At 43.6% G+C, this 14,903-nt stretch overlaps 1 protein-coding gene across 11 annotated transcripts in view; it reads left to right on the top strand.

The window, feature by feature from the left end:
* Positions 1–14,903, top strand: part of IQCH (IQ motif containing H) — a 52,959-nt gene that overhangs the window by 29,325 nt on the left and 8,731 nt on the right. For all 11 annotated transcript variants that reach the window (XM_063412990.1, XM_063412996.1, XM_063412995.1 and 8 more), the window contains 2 exons: positions 8,837–8,957; positions 9,927–10,213. In XM_063412990.1, the coding sequence (XP_063269060.1) occupies positions 8,837–8,957; positions 9,927–10,213 (408 nt within the window). The remainder of the gene's footprint in view (positions 1–8,836; positions 8,958–9,926; positions 10,214–14,903) is intronic.

The following is a 14,903-nucleotide window of genomic DNA, read 5'->3' as shown; positions in this document are numbered from 1 at the left end:
AGTAGGCAACAGATTAAAAATAATGGACTTGGTGAGTTTGAACTGTGTAAGAATCTATTCCAGCTAAAAATGAGGCTGATTTTAGATTCCTCATTGCAGATACAAGATTGGGGCAGACCCGAGTGCATGACAGGATTATGGATGGATTTCACCTTGTTAACTTAATGCAGCCTCTGAGTTATCTGAACAATTAATTTGCAATTGCAGGAGGGGTTGAATTCATAAAGTGCAAAATGTCTGGAAGTCCATCAGCCTCCTGTGCACTGCTCAAGGCTGTCAGCACAGAAATTTCATCCTGAGCCCAATGGCTCAATGTCCAGAGAGCTGCTGCACATTTGGAAAAGAACATCAGGGTCTGGCCCGAGTTGTGCACAAAAAAAACGAATAAATATTTAGTCCCCTTATCAGATTAATTGTGCCTTGTAGGGTGAATGATGATTGTAGGGAACAAATCAATTCATTTTTAACATCTGCAGGTTTTCTGTACTAATTCGAGCTTCAGCCAGTCCATGCATAGCACAAAAAGTGGTTTTGCTGCTGTAAGAATAAGTGAATAATTGTTTGGAATATCTACATAAAGGTATCCAGAATCCTGATTAATGTATGGCTTAGCTGGGCATCTCACTCCTGCCCAAAGTCAGCAGCTCAGATTCTGGAAAATCTCACCCAAACTTTCTTGGGCCCTTGCTGGGAGACTCTAAATTCATGGAAAATTCTCATTATTGCTGACACAGTCTCTGGCTTAGAGGGATTCTGATATGCTCACTCTGTCTCCATATTTTCCTTTTTCTTAGGACTCAAAACTCTTCCCTTTGAGAGCAAAGAGAACATCACCTTCCTGTTGGCATTGCCCTTTTTCTTCTTTTAACAATTCCCTTTTATATAAATAACACAGGACCGCAGGATCCCATCCTCTTGTATAACTATGGAGTTGTAGTAAATCACTAGGTTAAATTACTCCTGGAATTAATTTTAGAATGATCTTTTATTATCCTGTGACTTAATTAACCACCAGGACCAACAACATGATGTGAGTTTATCTAGCAGCAAGTCTGAAAATAACAAAGATCAGGCTGGAGACAAAAAAAATGGGATAAAGAAGAGCTGAAAATCCAGGGATAGAACAAGACAGAAAAACAAATACTCTGAATAAGGCCTTGGAACTGGTGATAGCTACAGAACCATTTCAAATCTCTCCATTAAATACTTGTCATAGGGGAAAAAAGGGATTTCATGCACTTGGGCAGCCCCTGCTAGAAAAATGTTTGAATTTTACTCCTCCAGTTGAGCCAGAGGATTTTGTCTCTCTTTTCCTTGCAGGCTGTAATTCAGCTAATTTATTACAATGAGGAAATCAGAATCTTTTACAAAAGGTGACAAATCTGGGCAACTTTTGGTCTGAATCACCTAAAACAAGATGTGGATGCTGCTTGCAGGATTTTGATTGCTGTTGGAAAATAGGAATGCAAAGTGCTGGATGTTCCTTTAAATGAACGTTTTTTTGTCAGCTTTTAAAAGTCCTGTACTAAGTAATAGATGAATTTTGGGGTTAGCTGGGAATCAGGAATAGTGAGGAGCAGACTGTGTCCCACTGGGATGAATTCCATGCACTACAGCACACCTGGAGTTCCCACACCTTATTTCTTTACTGAGTTCAGGAATTCAGAGTAGGATGTGTTTGCAAAGAAATCAGGATAAAACCAATCCATCAAAAATGTAATTTCAGCAACCTGCCACTGCCAGCACCCTCCTTTCTGACCTGCTTTGAACACAGAGCTTCCTAACACTGCTTTTTTCCTGATGATTTTATTAATTGATCTTAGTGTAACACCTAAAACCCACGGAGGGGTGCGCGTGCAATTGCAGGTGTGGTATTTTTCCAGCCTGAAGAGGGCCAGAAACTCAGAGAGATGCCCAGAAAATGCATTTCCAGCATTCAAGCATTCCTTGAGACTTCAGGAGGAGTTCGATGATGGGAAAGAGTTGTGCTGTGGAGGTTTCTTAGCGTGAGCACAGCAGTTACTCCAAATAATTGAAATATTCAGTGTACCTGCAAACAATCCTTAGTTTATTCGATTATCTGCACGTGATGAGCAAATCTGAGGTGAAATAAAGCAGAATTGTATCCCTGGGCTGGGTGAAATGCAGGATATCATCCCTGAACCACGAGCAGGGGGCTCTGCAAGCTGTTGGGCCTGTGTGTCCTATTGATTTAATATGCTCCTAATCAGTACATAAAGCTATAGGCCTGCCAGTGTTAATTTTTCATATGCTTACAAAGTACCCTTTGATTTTCTGTCACGCGTTAATTACAGCGTTTTGCCATTAAATAGGAAGCTTTGTGTAAACTAATTACTAGGTAATCATTGTCTACCGCCAGCGTGCTGTTCCTACCTTTTATTTTATTCGAAAAATGCACAGATCTCGCAGTCTGGAACCACTATACCTTCCAGCCATTAGCTCTCACTAATTCATAGCATTATTGTGCTAAGATTGTAGGAGTTGTAATTGTTGTGGTATCAGTGCTGTTAATTACCGGAGTAAACAGTTGAAATGGTGCCAAGGTCTATTGTACAAGGCAGAGGAAAAGGAGGTTTAAATGTTACTTCCACCATCTGGGGACTGGAGGAGAGGCAAATGCTAGAAAACAGCAGTGAGGCAATATCAGAACTTCAGCTCCAGGGTTTGAGGCCATATGGATCCAGAATATTTTGAATCAATTGAATTTAAGTGCCAGTTTGTAGCAATAACAGTGGGGAAGGAGAGGATAAAGCAGGAGCACTAAAGAAATCTGAAATGCCTTAATGTTGGTGCAGCCAATAAAATGCCTGCTTGGATTATTTTAAAAATGTTTGTTTTGCTAAAATCCAAAAAGTAACACATAGGCAACTCTGGGAATAAAAGGAGTTTAAGTGTGTGTTGTTTGTGAAAAACAATGCAGGTTTTGTCTGACAATTCCTCTAGCATTACAGCAATTTCCATAAAATTCCTGGGAAGTGACTGTGGGTTTTCTATAGAAGGGTTTTTTTCTTTCTGAAACCACATTTTTTGGAATTCATTAGAATATTTTGTTGAGAGATACAAACCAGAAAGGAGAGCAAGCTACAGAGGAGAGCAAGTGTAGTAAATTTATAGAGATTGAAATAGAGAAAACACAGTTAACTGGGAAAATAATTTTCATCTGAGGGCATCAGAATTGTTTGTGCACTTGCAGAAATCTCTCTAAAATACAGGAAAATGTATTTGCAAAAATCTCTCTAAAATACAGGAAAATACCTTCAAATACTCCTGATCTCATTTTCTCTGAGAATTAACATCCCAATGTCCTGAACTCACAAATGCTGCCTTTGAAATAAATACGTGATTACTGTTTTGAAGAGAGATTTTTGAAGATCGTGACAATTCTATTTTCTTTGCTCTGAAGGAAGATGTGGGGAACCTTGGATGTGCAGGATGCACCTTGCCAAAGACACAATTTGGAATGTTTATTTGCATTAGAAAGCAAAGTAATTAATAAAATTATCCTAATCTTAAATTGAAATTCAGTGGATGAACAAGCAGAATTTTGAGGGGTTCACAGCACTTTGAAGATCCTTTTTCTGGCTGATTTTTGGCAGCACAGATTTGATCTTTGATTTCCCTGCATAGATTGTTCCCGGAGCAGGGACCTGGCAGCAAATTGCTGCTGCCAGCTTCGGAGTGTTTGCAGGAAATAGGAAGGATCTCTCTTCCTAAACAATCCTGGTTTATTTATTTTTTATTGGTCTGTTAGCAGATGTTGAAGTAGTTCGGGGCACAGTGTAAACATGTGCTTTTCAATGGATGGTAAATAGGAGAGTGCACAATGAAAGGAGCACTTGGGAGGGGGTTTGGAGCAGGGCAGAGGGGGTTTTGTGAGGTTTTTGAGTGGCTCTGCTTGAATTTAGAATTAAAAGAAGCGCTTGATCTTTCTGTAGTGAAAACCTCGCCACACGAGCCCGGCTGGAGAGCCGTGGCCCCATGTGGTGTGAAAAAAGGAGCAGCACTTGAAGGGCTGGAGGTTTGAAAGGGAGCTCAGCCCTTGTTGTGGGAGTGTGGAAGGGGCTGTTTGTGGGGTTTATTGAAGCGTGGCAGATGTGCCCCAGCCCCACTAAAACCCCTCGAGTGGGAGCAATCCCGGCTCCCGGCGAGGGTGAGCCCAGGGAAGTGCAGGATCCTGGGCTCTGCAGCCCTCTCAATGCCAGGCAGCTGAAATGGGCCATTAGCTATCAGGGAAAATTGTCTTTGCTCCTTTCAGCAGATGGAGCAAATATTTTACAAAGCAATTTTACATAGGAAAAACATTTGTGTGAGGCGGTAATGACGGCTGTTTGCCATGATGGGACCTGAGCTCAGAACATGCTTTTCCTGCTCTGGGGAAGGCAAAATTGGCACTGTTTTAATTTTAAAATTTGCAGTTACCAGTGAAAAGCCTGGCTTTAAATCAGGTGGCAAACTTTAGGTAGAGTGAGGGTGCTCAGTGTGTCACTTCCACAGCCAATCCTGGTTTTACAGATCTCTCCATTTATTCTGTTCACTGTGGTACATTGTGCTTCTGGCCAGGGTGAACCTATCTGAATTAGGAAAAAGAAGTATTCAATCAGTTGAATTTGCAAAATGGGAAATAATGGCAGTTATTTGGACATTTGGGCAGCAGTCACTGGCTTCTTCCATGGTTGCTGGTGTCACTGACAACATCAGAACGAGCTGGGCTGGAGCAATTCCCGTGCAGATTGGAATAAGTTATCCCAGCTCCACTGATCACAAGAGAAAGGATGTACTTTTAAATGGCAGCAATTGTCATGGTGCCATCCAAGTGGCATAAATTGCCACAGCTCCATTGACTGCAGCAGCCGTGGCACTTTGTACTGCTCAGGAGCTCTCTGCTGATTTCATTCCTCTCTGGCCCACTCAGCTTTACTTATTTGGAGTTCCTTTCTTCACTCTATTTGCTTGCAAGGTCTAAATAATTTCCTTTCCATCTGGTTTTTAGCTAAAAAGCCCTGGGTCTTAGGCATCCTACTCTGCAGCCTCTTTCTTTCCCCACATCTTTCTTCCTGTTTCTATTTCTTCTTCCTATTTATTTATTTCTCTTCTCAACAGGCTTTTCTTTGCTGACTTATCTGTCTCCAGCAGATTTCCTACCACTGCCTTCAACATCTGCCATGCTTGGTCCTAATTTTTCATTGCAGCTGCCTAAGCAAACCTTTCAAAATTCATCTCGCAGAAGGGTAAGAAATTATTTCTCATTTAGTGGGGAAAAGCTTTTTTTTTTCTTTCTTTCTTTCTTTCTTTCTTTCTTTCTTTCTTTCTTTCTTTCTTTCTTTCTTTCTTTCTTTCTTTCTTTCTTTCTTTCTTTCTTTCTTTCTTTCTTTCTTTCTTTCTTTCTTTCTTTCTTTCTTTCTTTCTTTCTTTCTTTCTTTCTTTCTTTCTTTCTTTCTTTCTTTCTTTCTTTCTTTCTTTCTTTCTTTCTTTCTTTCTTTCTTTCTTTCTTTCTTTCTTTCTTTCTTTCTTTCTTTCTTTCTCTTTCTTTCTTTCTCTTTCTTTCTTTCTTTCTTTCTTTCTTTCTTTCTTTCTTTCTTTCTTTCTTTCTTTCTTTCTTTCTTTCTTTCTTTCTTTCTTTCTTTCTTTCTTTCTTTCTTTCTTTCTTTCTTTCTTTCTTTCTTTCTTTCTTTCTTTCTTTCTTTCTTCTTCTTTCTTTCTTTCTTTCTTTCTTTCTTTCTTTCTTTCTTTCTTTCTTCTTTCTTTTCTTTCTTTTCTTTCTTTTCTTTCTTTTTTTCCTGCTTCTTCATTGTTATAAAAAGGTATAGAACCAGTTTGGAGAGATGTAAAGATTTCTACATCATGTAAACAATATCTGGGCTGTCCATTTTTACTGCTACTAAGGAACATCAGCTACAAGATTTGAACAAATGATCCCTGTTTCTGTTGAGCCTGTGGTCCTGGATTGTTTTGGGCCACATCAAGAGATAAAACATTGGTAGGCTCTGCTGGAGATACTGTCCAATTTAAATGAAATTAGCCAGCTGAGCACTGATCCTTTTAAAAGGTTTGACTTCATGAGTGAATGTTGGAGCCGGGCTTGAATTTGCCTACTAAAACTCCCTATAATCAGGATTATTGCCTTTTTAGAGCTTACACTTGCAAAAAAACCCCCCTCCAACCACAATTCCAGGTGCTAATCCTTAAAAGGTGACTCCGTTCTGTGAACACCCCAACTGCCCAGGCATTGTTCAAAGCTCTGCCACGTTGGCTTGGAGCTCAGGGGAAGAGTGGCAGATTTTTTGGAACTGATTATTTGTTTAAAATCCTGATTTGTTTCTGTCAGACAGCCAGGTTTGGTGCTCACATCCTTCACACTCTCCAGGGCTGTGGCTGCCCCTGGAAGTGTCCAAGGCCAGGTGGAACCTGGGGCAGTGGGAGGTGTCCCTGCCCATGGAAGAGGTGGAATCAGATGGGATTTAATATTTCTCCCAACCCAAGGCATTCCAGGATTCCATGATTTATTATCCTAAAGCAGCCACGCCTTAGATGTGCAAGAAGAACTTCCAAAAGGCAGAGAAAAAGCCCCTTGGAAGTTCTGCCTGATTTTGCAGCCAGGTTAGGGAGGTTTCTTCCCCAGCCAGGTGGGATCCTCCAGCTCTGTGTGAAAGGAGACAGCTCGGAATTGTTGCACTGGAAAGTTGTGTCCCAGTTTAATTGTCACTTACACAAGCTTGGGCACAGCATTTCCAAATGCCTGCACATCCAGCAAAGATTCCTGGGTTTTTTCCCCCCTGTGATTTATCAAAACCTCTCAGGCAGCTGCTGCACCCCTCTTGCTTTATTTGTTTTTATATTTCTGTTTAAATTGCTCAATACCCGAAGTCAGCAGGTCTGAGGGCTGGGATGGGAGTGACAGAGGTGTTGCTGGATGCACTGCCAGCTCTGAACTGATTTGTGGGGCAGCAATTCCAGCACATCCATCATGGCTCACATGAACCCCTCAGCCTGGGCCTTGTTGGCTCAGCAATAATTCAGCACAAATACAAACCCACACAAGGCCAATGGATATTTGCTCACTGCTCTGCTGTTTCAGTCAGCTGAGCCACCCAAAACTGAAATTCCTCCTTCAGATCCTGAGGAAAGGAGCAGGATAAACACCTGAAGCTGGGTAAATTCTAAGCTTGGATCTCGTGTTTTATGTGCTCCTTTGTTTTGGGGGTAAATTCTGAACTTGGATCTCGTGTTTTATGTGCTCCGTTGTTTTTGGGGTAAATTCTAAGCTTGGATCTCATGTTTTATGTGCTCCTTTGTTTTTGCCATGAGGTTGTGCTGCTTAGTGTATCAATCTACTGACTAAAACCATTTTTAAGCCTTTTTTTGTGACATTTTTTAAGTCAGGAACATCCTTTCCTCTTTATTCTATGATAGGAGCCCACATATCCCATGTCAGCATCACCATCTAAGCACCTCAATATTTTTAAGGTATTTCCCCCCTCAATTCCCTGTGAGGCTGGGACAGCAGTTGTCCCCCTTTTCATGGCTGAGGCACAGGTGGGAAATGCCTTTCCTGAAGTCTCAAGGTGGCTGCAGCCAGGACTGGAGTTTATCCAGCTCTCCTGCATGCACAGTTAATCCCAGATTCCCCAGAATCTGGGATTGTCCAGAGGAGCTGTGGCTGCCCCATCCCTGGAGATGTCCATGGGTTTGGAGCAGCCTGGGATAGTGGAAGGTGTCCCTGCACAGGACACCTGGAACTGGATGGGATTTGAGTTCCCTTCCCACCCAAACCATCCAGTGATTCTAATCCTCCTCGTTCTGGTAGGCAAATCACAATGAAGTCACTTTGAATTTGCATTTTTGGTTGCTTTACATCACGTGCTCCGTGACAAAGCCCATCTCTACAAGCTCACTGCTCCGGAAAAACAGCTTTAATTTTTTATTTGCTATTCTTAGCTGTCAGCCATCAGGTTTCCTCACAGAGCCTGAGATGAAGGGACTGTGGTGGGATCAGAGGAGGGCTGGTCACTGCTGCAGCACGGGGTGCTGAGGAGAGGGGATGGAGAAGAGAGGAAAGAGCCCCGGGGGAGCAGGGGAGGCTCGTGAAGCAGCAAGAAAAGGAGCCTGGAGCAATCCAGTCAGGGTCCTTGCACTTTATCTGCTCCTGTTCCTCTGGGACTTTGGGGAGCAGTAAAAGCAGAGCAGTTACTTGCTGTATTTAATGGGGCTGGGCTGTGTGTGTGATAATAAAGAATTTAGAACTAGGAAAAAAGCTGCTTTAGCTGTGGAGTGACTAATCAAATTCCACCAAAGACACGGGCACTTGGGAGTTTGTTACATTTTACAGATTGAAAAGGATATCTCCTGCTTTAGAAATGCTTTTGCTTGATTATTCCTATTTTTTTTTCCTAACTGAAGGGTATTTGGGTTGATAGAAGAGCTTAAACATAGACCCAGTAAAACTATTGCTGGAATATGTGACTATTTCAATATGCTGCTTCAAAATACAAGCAATGTACAAGTTATTGACTGCTGCTATTGATCCCAAAGCAGTTACCAAGTGCCAGGCATTTTCAGATGCCAGATCCAATTATTGATATAAATTATAATGCAAGAGAAGCTGTGCTGAGGGGGGCTGGCTTTCAGAGAAGGGCAGTTTGCAGGAGGAGGGAAGAAGACCAAGTAGAAAAATTAAAAAAGGCTTCCTGACTGTGGGTAAACAGTAACCACATTTTTTTTTTTTTGCCTGTTGGAGGCCTGGTTTTTAATCACCCCACAAGCAGTTTTCATTTCTGTAGTAAAATTGCTTGTGGTTCTATTTAATTTGTTTCTGCAGGAGCTAGCTTTGGTGAAGATCTCCCAGGAGCTGCCGGGCCTTTTAGCACAGCACGTACAGCCAGTCAATGAGAAACGATTCCCTACATGGGAAAAATTCCTCCAAACATTTCTTACTCAAGGTAAATAAGACTGCAAAGTCGCTGGGAAGTGTTGGAAGGCGTAATTATGCCATATTGTCTGCCATATTCTTGTTAGTCTTGGGCCCATTTAAATATTTATCTCCTTTTATTTCTCCATTATGCTTCAAGTGTTCATTTACCAATGAATTATAGGCCACTGTTCTATCATTCATTTGTCCTATCCAAGCTTTTAATCCATATCAATCCTGGATTCTGAATCCATAAGCACCAACTCCTGAATCCTTGGGTGCTGGGAAAAAGTTTTAGGGAATTCCAGCACGTGAGGTAAGTGTGAGAATATTTAATATATAGATTTCTTTATGGATGAGACAAGGATGAATCAAAGCCTTGAAGGTATTTTTCTTTTTAAATAATGCCACTTAACACATCTAGTACCACTTTTATTACATAGCAGTTTATGCCAACAAATTGGATCATGGCATTTTATGCAACAAAAAGGCAAATCCAGAATGCCAAGCAGTTACCTTGGTGATTTTCCTATGGAAAACCATGCTGGAAGTTGTTATTTCCATGCCAAATTGCTCTTGTGGGTGAATGCCACAGGCAGACTCTTATCTAAGACCATTATATGGATGGGAGTCTCCAAGATGAGCTCCCAGCAGGAGTTTCCATCCCCAAATCCCAGCACTGCCTTTCCCAGCTGTTGTGGGCCTGGTGCTGAGCTGGATTCACTCCTGCTACCCCAGAGCCCGTTTCTGCAGTCAGCTCTGGGATTTATCCAGTTTGGGAGCGGGACTGAAAAGCCACATTAAACTCCAGTCTCCTCCAAGAGATCCACGATCCTGGCTCTGCTGCTCCCCTCCCACGGATTTATTTCCTGTATCTCCAATCCCCCCGGAGCTGGTGGCTCCCTCCTGTGCCCTCTGAAGCGCAGCACCCGTGGATTTGATTCCCTTTGGAATTCCTTTGGATTCCTTTAATTCCAAGGGGATTCCTTTCCTCTTCCAGGTGGAGTGATCGAAGCCTTCCCGTCCTCGGCCAGCGTCACCAACCTGTCTGTGGATCTGCTGATAGAGCCAACGGGGGAGGTGACACTGGTGTCATCTGGGGATCAGCTCCACGCCGAGGGGCCCCTCAGGTCCTGGGGCAGCACCATCCCGCAGCGTTCCGTGGATCCAGAGCTTCTCCAAGGCCTCTGCTGGAAAATTGGGGAGGCCTGTAAATCCAGAGGAGTGCTGGGCTACTTCTCCGTGGACTTCGTGGCTTTCACCCATCCCCAAACGAGGGAGCAGCAGGTGAGTGGGGCAGGTTTGTTACCTCACCCTGTTCCCCTGAGCCTGAGAAATTCCAGCTTTCCTATGGAACTCCAAAAAAAACCTGGAGAAAGCTTTGCCCTTGGGATCAAACCGTTTCCAGGCCCTGGGGCATGTGAGCTGAGGAAAGCACGTGGGTATTCTAACAGCATCAAATGTAGACCTGGTGCATCTCCTTGTTCTTCACTGTCCTGGCTTTGTTTTCTTCTCGAATCTTCACTGAGGACCTCAGTGTTCAGGAGGTGTTTGACTGTAAAAGGGAACATCTCTGGATTTTAAGGCTGTGGGGAACTGGGGAACTTTCAGGGTTTTGATAACTGACAGCACTGTAGGGTGGCTGTGTGAACCAGAGAATCACAATAATCATGGAATCATGGAATGGTTTGGGTAGGAAGGAACTTTAAAAATAATCTCATTCCAACCCCTCATTCTAAGCCCTTCCACTATCCCAGGTTTCTCCAAACTCCCTCCAGCCTGGCCTTGGACACTTCCAGGGATCCAGGGGCAGCCACAGCTCCTCTGGGTAGTTCGTGAGCTCTGGAAATCAGATCCCAGTTATATTTGACTCCCAAAATGAATGTACACAGGCACTGTAATCAGAACTCTGGCTAAGCCATATTGGACAAGTTCCATGGAAAGTTACTTTAAAAAGATTTAGGGATGATACTCTCACCCACAGAAGTCCATGGGAGTTTTGCCAATTCCTTCACTGAAGCCAGGAGGTCACTGAAATGCAGGAAAGCTTCCTGGATTATTGAGGTGGTGCCATTTCCTGGCACAAACAAGGGCATATTGAATCATTTAGTGACTCTTGTGGCTTCTTAGAATTCCTCTCTGTTCCATCTTGGTTTTCTTCCTTTGTTCCCAGCTGATTTTTACCTTAACATTTCCTGTGTTTATCAGCATGTACCACAACTTTAACATTATTTAAGCACAGGTTTTTAAATTTAACTGGATGTGGAGGCAATTAATGAGGCCATCTGTCTTGGGAGAGAGGGATCACACAAAGGCTTGTGTTCCTAAAAGCACGGGGTTTTTGGCAAACAAGAAATCCTATCAGAGCCTTGGAACATTTCCTCACTCATTTCACAAGTGTCACTTGAATGCAGTAGGTGGGAGGCTCAGATGCATTTCCTGGAAGTACAGGATACTCAGGAATTCTTTCCAAGGGTGTTTTACAGAAAATACTGATCTTTGGAGCACTAGGAGAAGAGGGGGGTAAGGAACAATGTGTGTTGTCACACAGCTCAGTGGGCAGACAGAGCCTTGGCTGCCACGAGATCCAAGGGGCAGGGAAAGCTGGGACCCACAGAATTCCCAGTTTGCCTCAGGAATCTCTTTCCATCTCACACCTGTGCCTTGATCCCGAGGGGGAGGGAGATGGAGATGCTGTTTGCAGTGTCTGGGGTAAGAAGTGGAGAAGCAGCATTTGGAGGGAATCACTTCTGATTCATTTTCCACAATGATCATTCCAAGCAAAGCCTTGGCCCCTCCTGCCCGATGTTGACTGCCAGAGCCCAGCTGGGAGCTGCACCCAAATAAATCCACTGGGCTGAGTGGGAATATTTAAACATCGACTTCCTTCCATCATAATTTGGAGAAGCAGGATCCTGAGCCTCCTTTTCCATGGCTTTTGCAGAGCCCCAGCCTTTCCCAGCAGCAGTGAGAGAACATTGGATAAAGTGCTGGCCTTGGACAATCCCCACAGTCTCCAGAGAGAACAGAGCCCATTTTTAACGTGCTGTTTTCCAACAAGAGCCATCTCCCAACCCTGTCTCCAGCAGGGCAGAGGAGCTGCAGAGCCCTAAAAATGAAGTTTTTGGGTGAGCCCAGCCCATGCCAGCAGCTGCCACGAGATGGCAGCCGGACGAGAGCCTGCAGCGCCGCCCCGATCAATCCTCCTGCAGGTTTGGAGGGTCATAAAAGCCACTCTCCTTCCAATGCCCCAGTTGCATTAATAGTTCACTAATTGACATTTTTACAGTATTACTCCAACACTTCTTTAAAAATAGCACGGGTGCTCTTCACAGTAACGCAGCCGTCAATACCAGCTGCAGATAAAACAGTTAAAGGGGGAGAGCCCAGCTGTAATTTAGTAACTCTTTAAGAATTTATGTTTCCTTCCCGTCTCAAGTTTACATTCTAAAGCTGAAGCGTTTTTTATGGAAGCTGTAAAGAATTCCAGCATAACTGTGACTTTATTCACTGGAGATGTCTTCACCACGAAGCCCCGGCTCTGAAGCTGTGTGTGCCAAAGGAGAATCCCCTGGAAGCAAATATTTCCTTGGATAAACAGCCAGCAAGTCTTGCAGGATGTATTTCTAACTCCTTTTTTGTCCATTGGTGGGATTCTGCAGAGTCCTAATCTGTTCTCTGCTTAGCTTGATTTAAAACCAGTCTTAAATCTATCTAAAAATCTTAACTACTGCCTCTACCTCCCACCTTTGAAAATCAAATATCAGTTCCAGGCTGTTTTGTTCCAGTTTAATTTCTGAACATAAATTCTGCAAATCCTACATTTCAGATGAAAACTCCTTGTGTTCTGCTAATTTTCCATGCAATCCTGTCAGGATTTGACACCTCTAATCATAAATGTGTACAATTATATCCGTGCCCTTATTGTATATGCTCAGAAAATGGGGATGGGTCAATAATAGGTGTTTGTCAATCTGTAGGATTTTATCATTTTTTATTTGAACTTATCTGCTCAGACCCCTCATCCAGGCCCTGCGTTCTCCCATTTCTGTAGCAGCACAAAGGGGATTTAAAGGACATTTTTGTGTTTCCATGGCAAAAGGGAATCCCCTGCTAGGATAAAGCTGGAAAATCTTGTGCCATCTGATCCTTCTTCCTTTCTCTGCCACGTTAGGGATGTTCTGGGACACATCCAGGGCAGGAGGGGACATGGCCACAATCAAAAGTGTTCTCAGAGAGTCGTGAGCCAGGAAAACAATCCTTGGGGGTGATCCCAGCTGGCACCAAGGAGTGACCATTTGGCTGCTCTCTGTTCCAACAGGGGTGGTTCAGCCCCAGGCTCAGGGATGAAAGGAGGTGGACAGGTGGCTTCCAGCCATGTTTGCCTTCCTCCTATTCCTCCTCCTCCTCCTCCCCACACCCTGTATTGGAAAATGCAAAATATTACAATGGCTTTGCCTTAGCAGAACATGAAGCTTGAGGAGGTTTTGGAGCTCTCCTTTGTTACAGCAGGGGAGGGGATGGACACCTTCCTTCATCACCCCCGTAAATCCAAACTCTTCACTTTGTAGGCAGCAGCAGAAATTGGGCTGAGATGATGAAACCACGTCCAAAAACTATTTAACCCCCTCTGGATGCAAACAGAAGCTCCTTAAACTGATATTTGGTCAATCTCATGATTTCCAGCACAAAAGTTGCTCTGCTGGAAGCTTTTTCTATTCTTCCCTGCTCTCCCAGCCCCTTCCTTGGGCCCTTCCCTGGAGCAGGGGATCCAGGAGGGCTCCTGTCCTTGCCAGGGCAGCTCCTGGGCTGTGCCAGCAGGCACTGCAGCCAGGCTGGCAGGCTGGGCCTTTGTTTAGAGGATGTGAAGTGGACCACACGAGTCATTGATGGGTTTTTCTCTACATTTGGCATTAAAACAATGTCAGTGGCACGTGTTTGAACTGTAGGCACTGCCCAGGTGGGATCTGGGGAGTAACTCTTGCACAGCTTTGGTGCTGCCCCACGCCTGGTAGGGTTTGTGTGAATCCCTGGGAGGGTGGAATGGATTTATCCACTGCTGAAGGCTGCTCAGCTTTGCCAGGCTGCTTTTTTAATGTTTTATCTGCTGTTAAATCCCCAGCTCGTTCCCTGCATTCTGCTCTGGGACTCACTTCAGGCACAGGGGTGTTTTTGCTTAACTTTTTTTATGTTTCCCCTTCAGTCCAGCTTGCCTCCTGCAGCTCTGTTTGTGCTCAGCAAAGCTTCAGGTGTGGATTTTGAGGTCAGGTGTAATGTCAGGGTCTGGATTAAGAGCAAGCACTTCACTTGGAGCCAGTGAACAGCCCTCAGATATCCAAGATTTTCAGTCCCTGGTTCCCTCATGCAGCTCTGCCACTTCTTTCTGAGGACAGAGTTTTAATTGAGAGTGTAAAACCCAGCTCAGACAAGATCTAGGACATACTGACACAGATTTGTTGATAATATTTATCAAAATTAATGGAACACTCCCACAATGTGAATAGTTTATAATTGTTATTTGGCTCATTGGAAAGGTTAGCACACACTGGAAAAGGAGAAATGGACAGCAAAGTTCTTCCTGTCTCACAGAAGTGATAATAAACAATAAATTATTGAAGAAAATTAAGTATTATAATTGGGGAACATTCCCCTATTACTAAGTAAAGCCAGCCATTAGCATCCAATTTGCATTTTAGACCGTGCAGCAGGAAATATTTAAGTTGACAAATAGGATATTTAATACAGCAACAGATACTTGGTAGTTAGATATTAACAACTGTTACTGGGGTGATTTATTCCCCATTATCCAAAGGGCATTACTCTGTGCATATGATTCTGAATTGACTCCAGTTTTCCAAGAGGCCTTGGCTGCCTGACCCCTTAATATCCTTATAATGAGTCCATTTACCATTCCAGGGCTGAGGCGAGTTGTTCACTGGGAGATTTGTTTTGAGGGGTCCTGTGCAGGGCAGATCTT

The sequence above is a fragment of the Prinia subflava genome, chromosome 15 (genome assembly GCF_021018805.1).
Source record: "Prinia subflava isolate CZ2003 ecotype Zambia chromosome 15, Cam_Psub_1.2, whole genome shotgun sequence".
NCBI lineage: Eukaryota > Metazoa > Chordata > Aves > Passeriformes > Cisticolidae > Prinia > Prinia subflava.
This window is presented reverse-complemented; position numbering and strand designations above follow the sequence as displayed.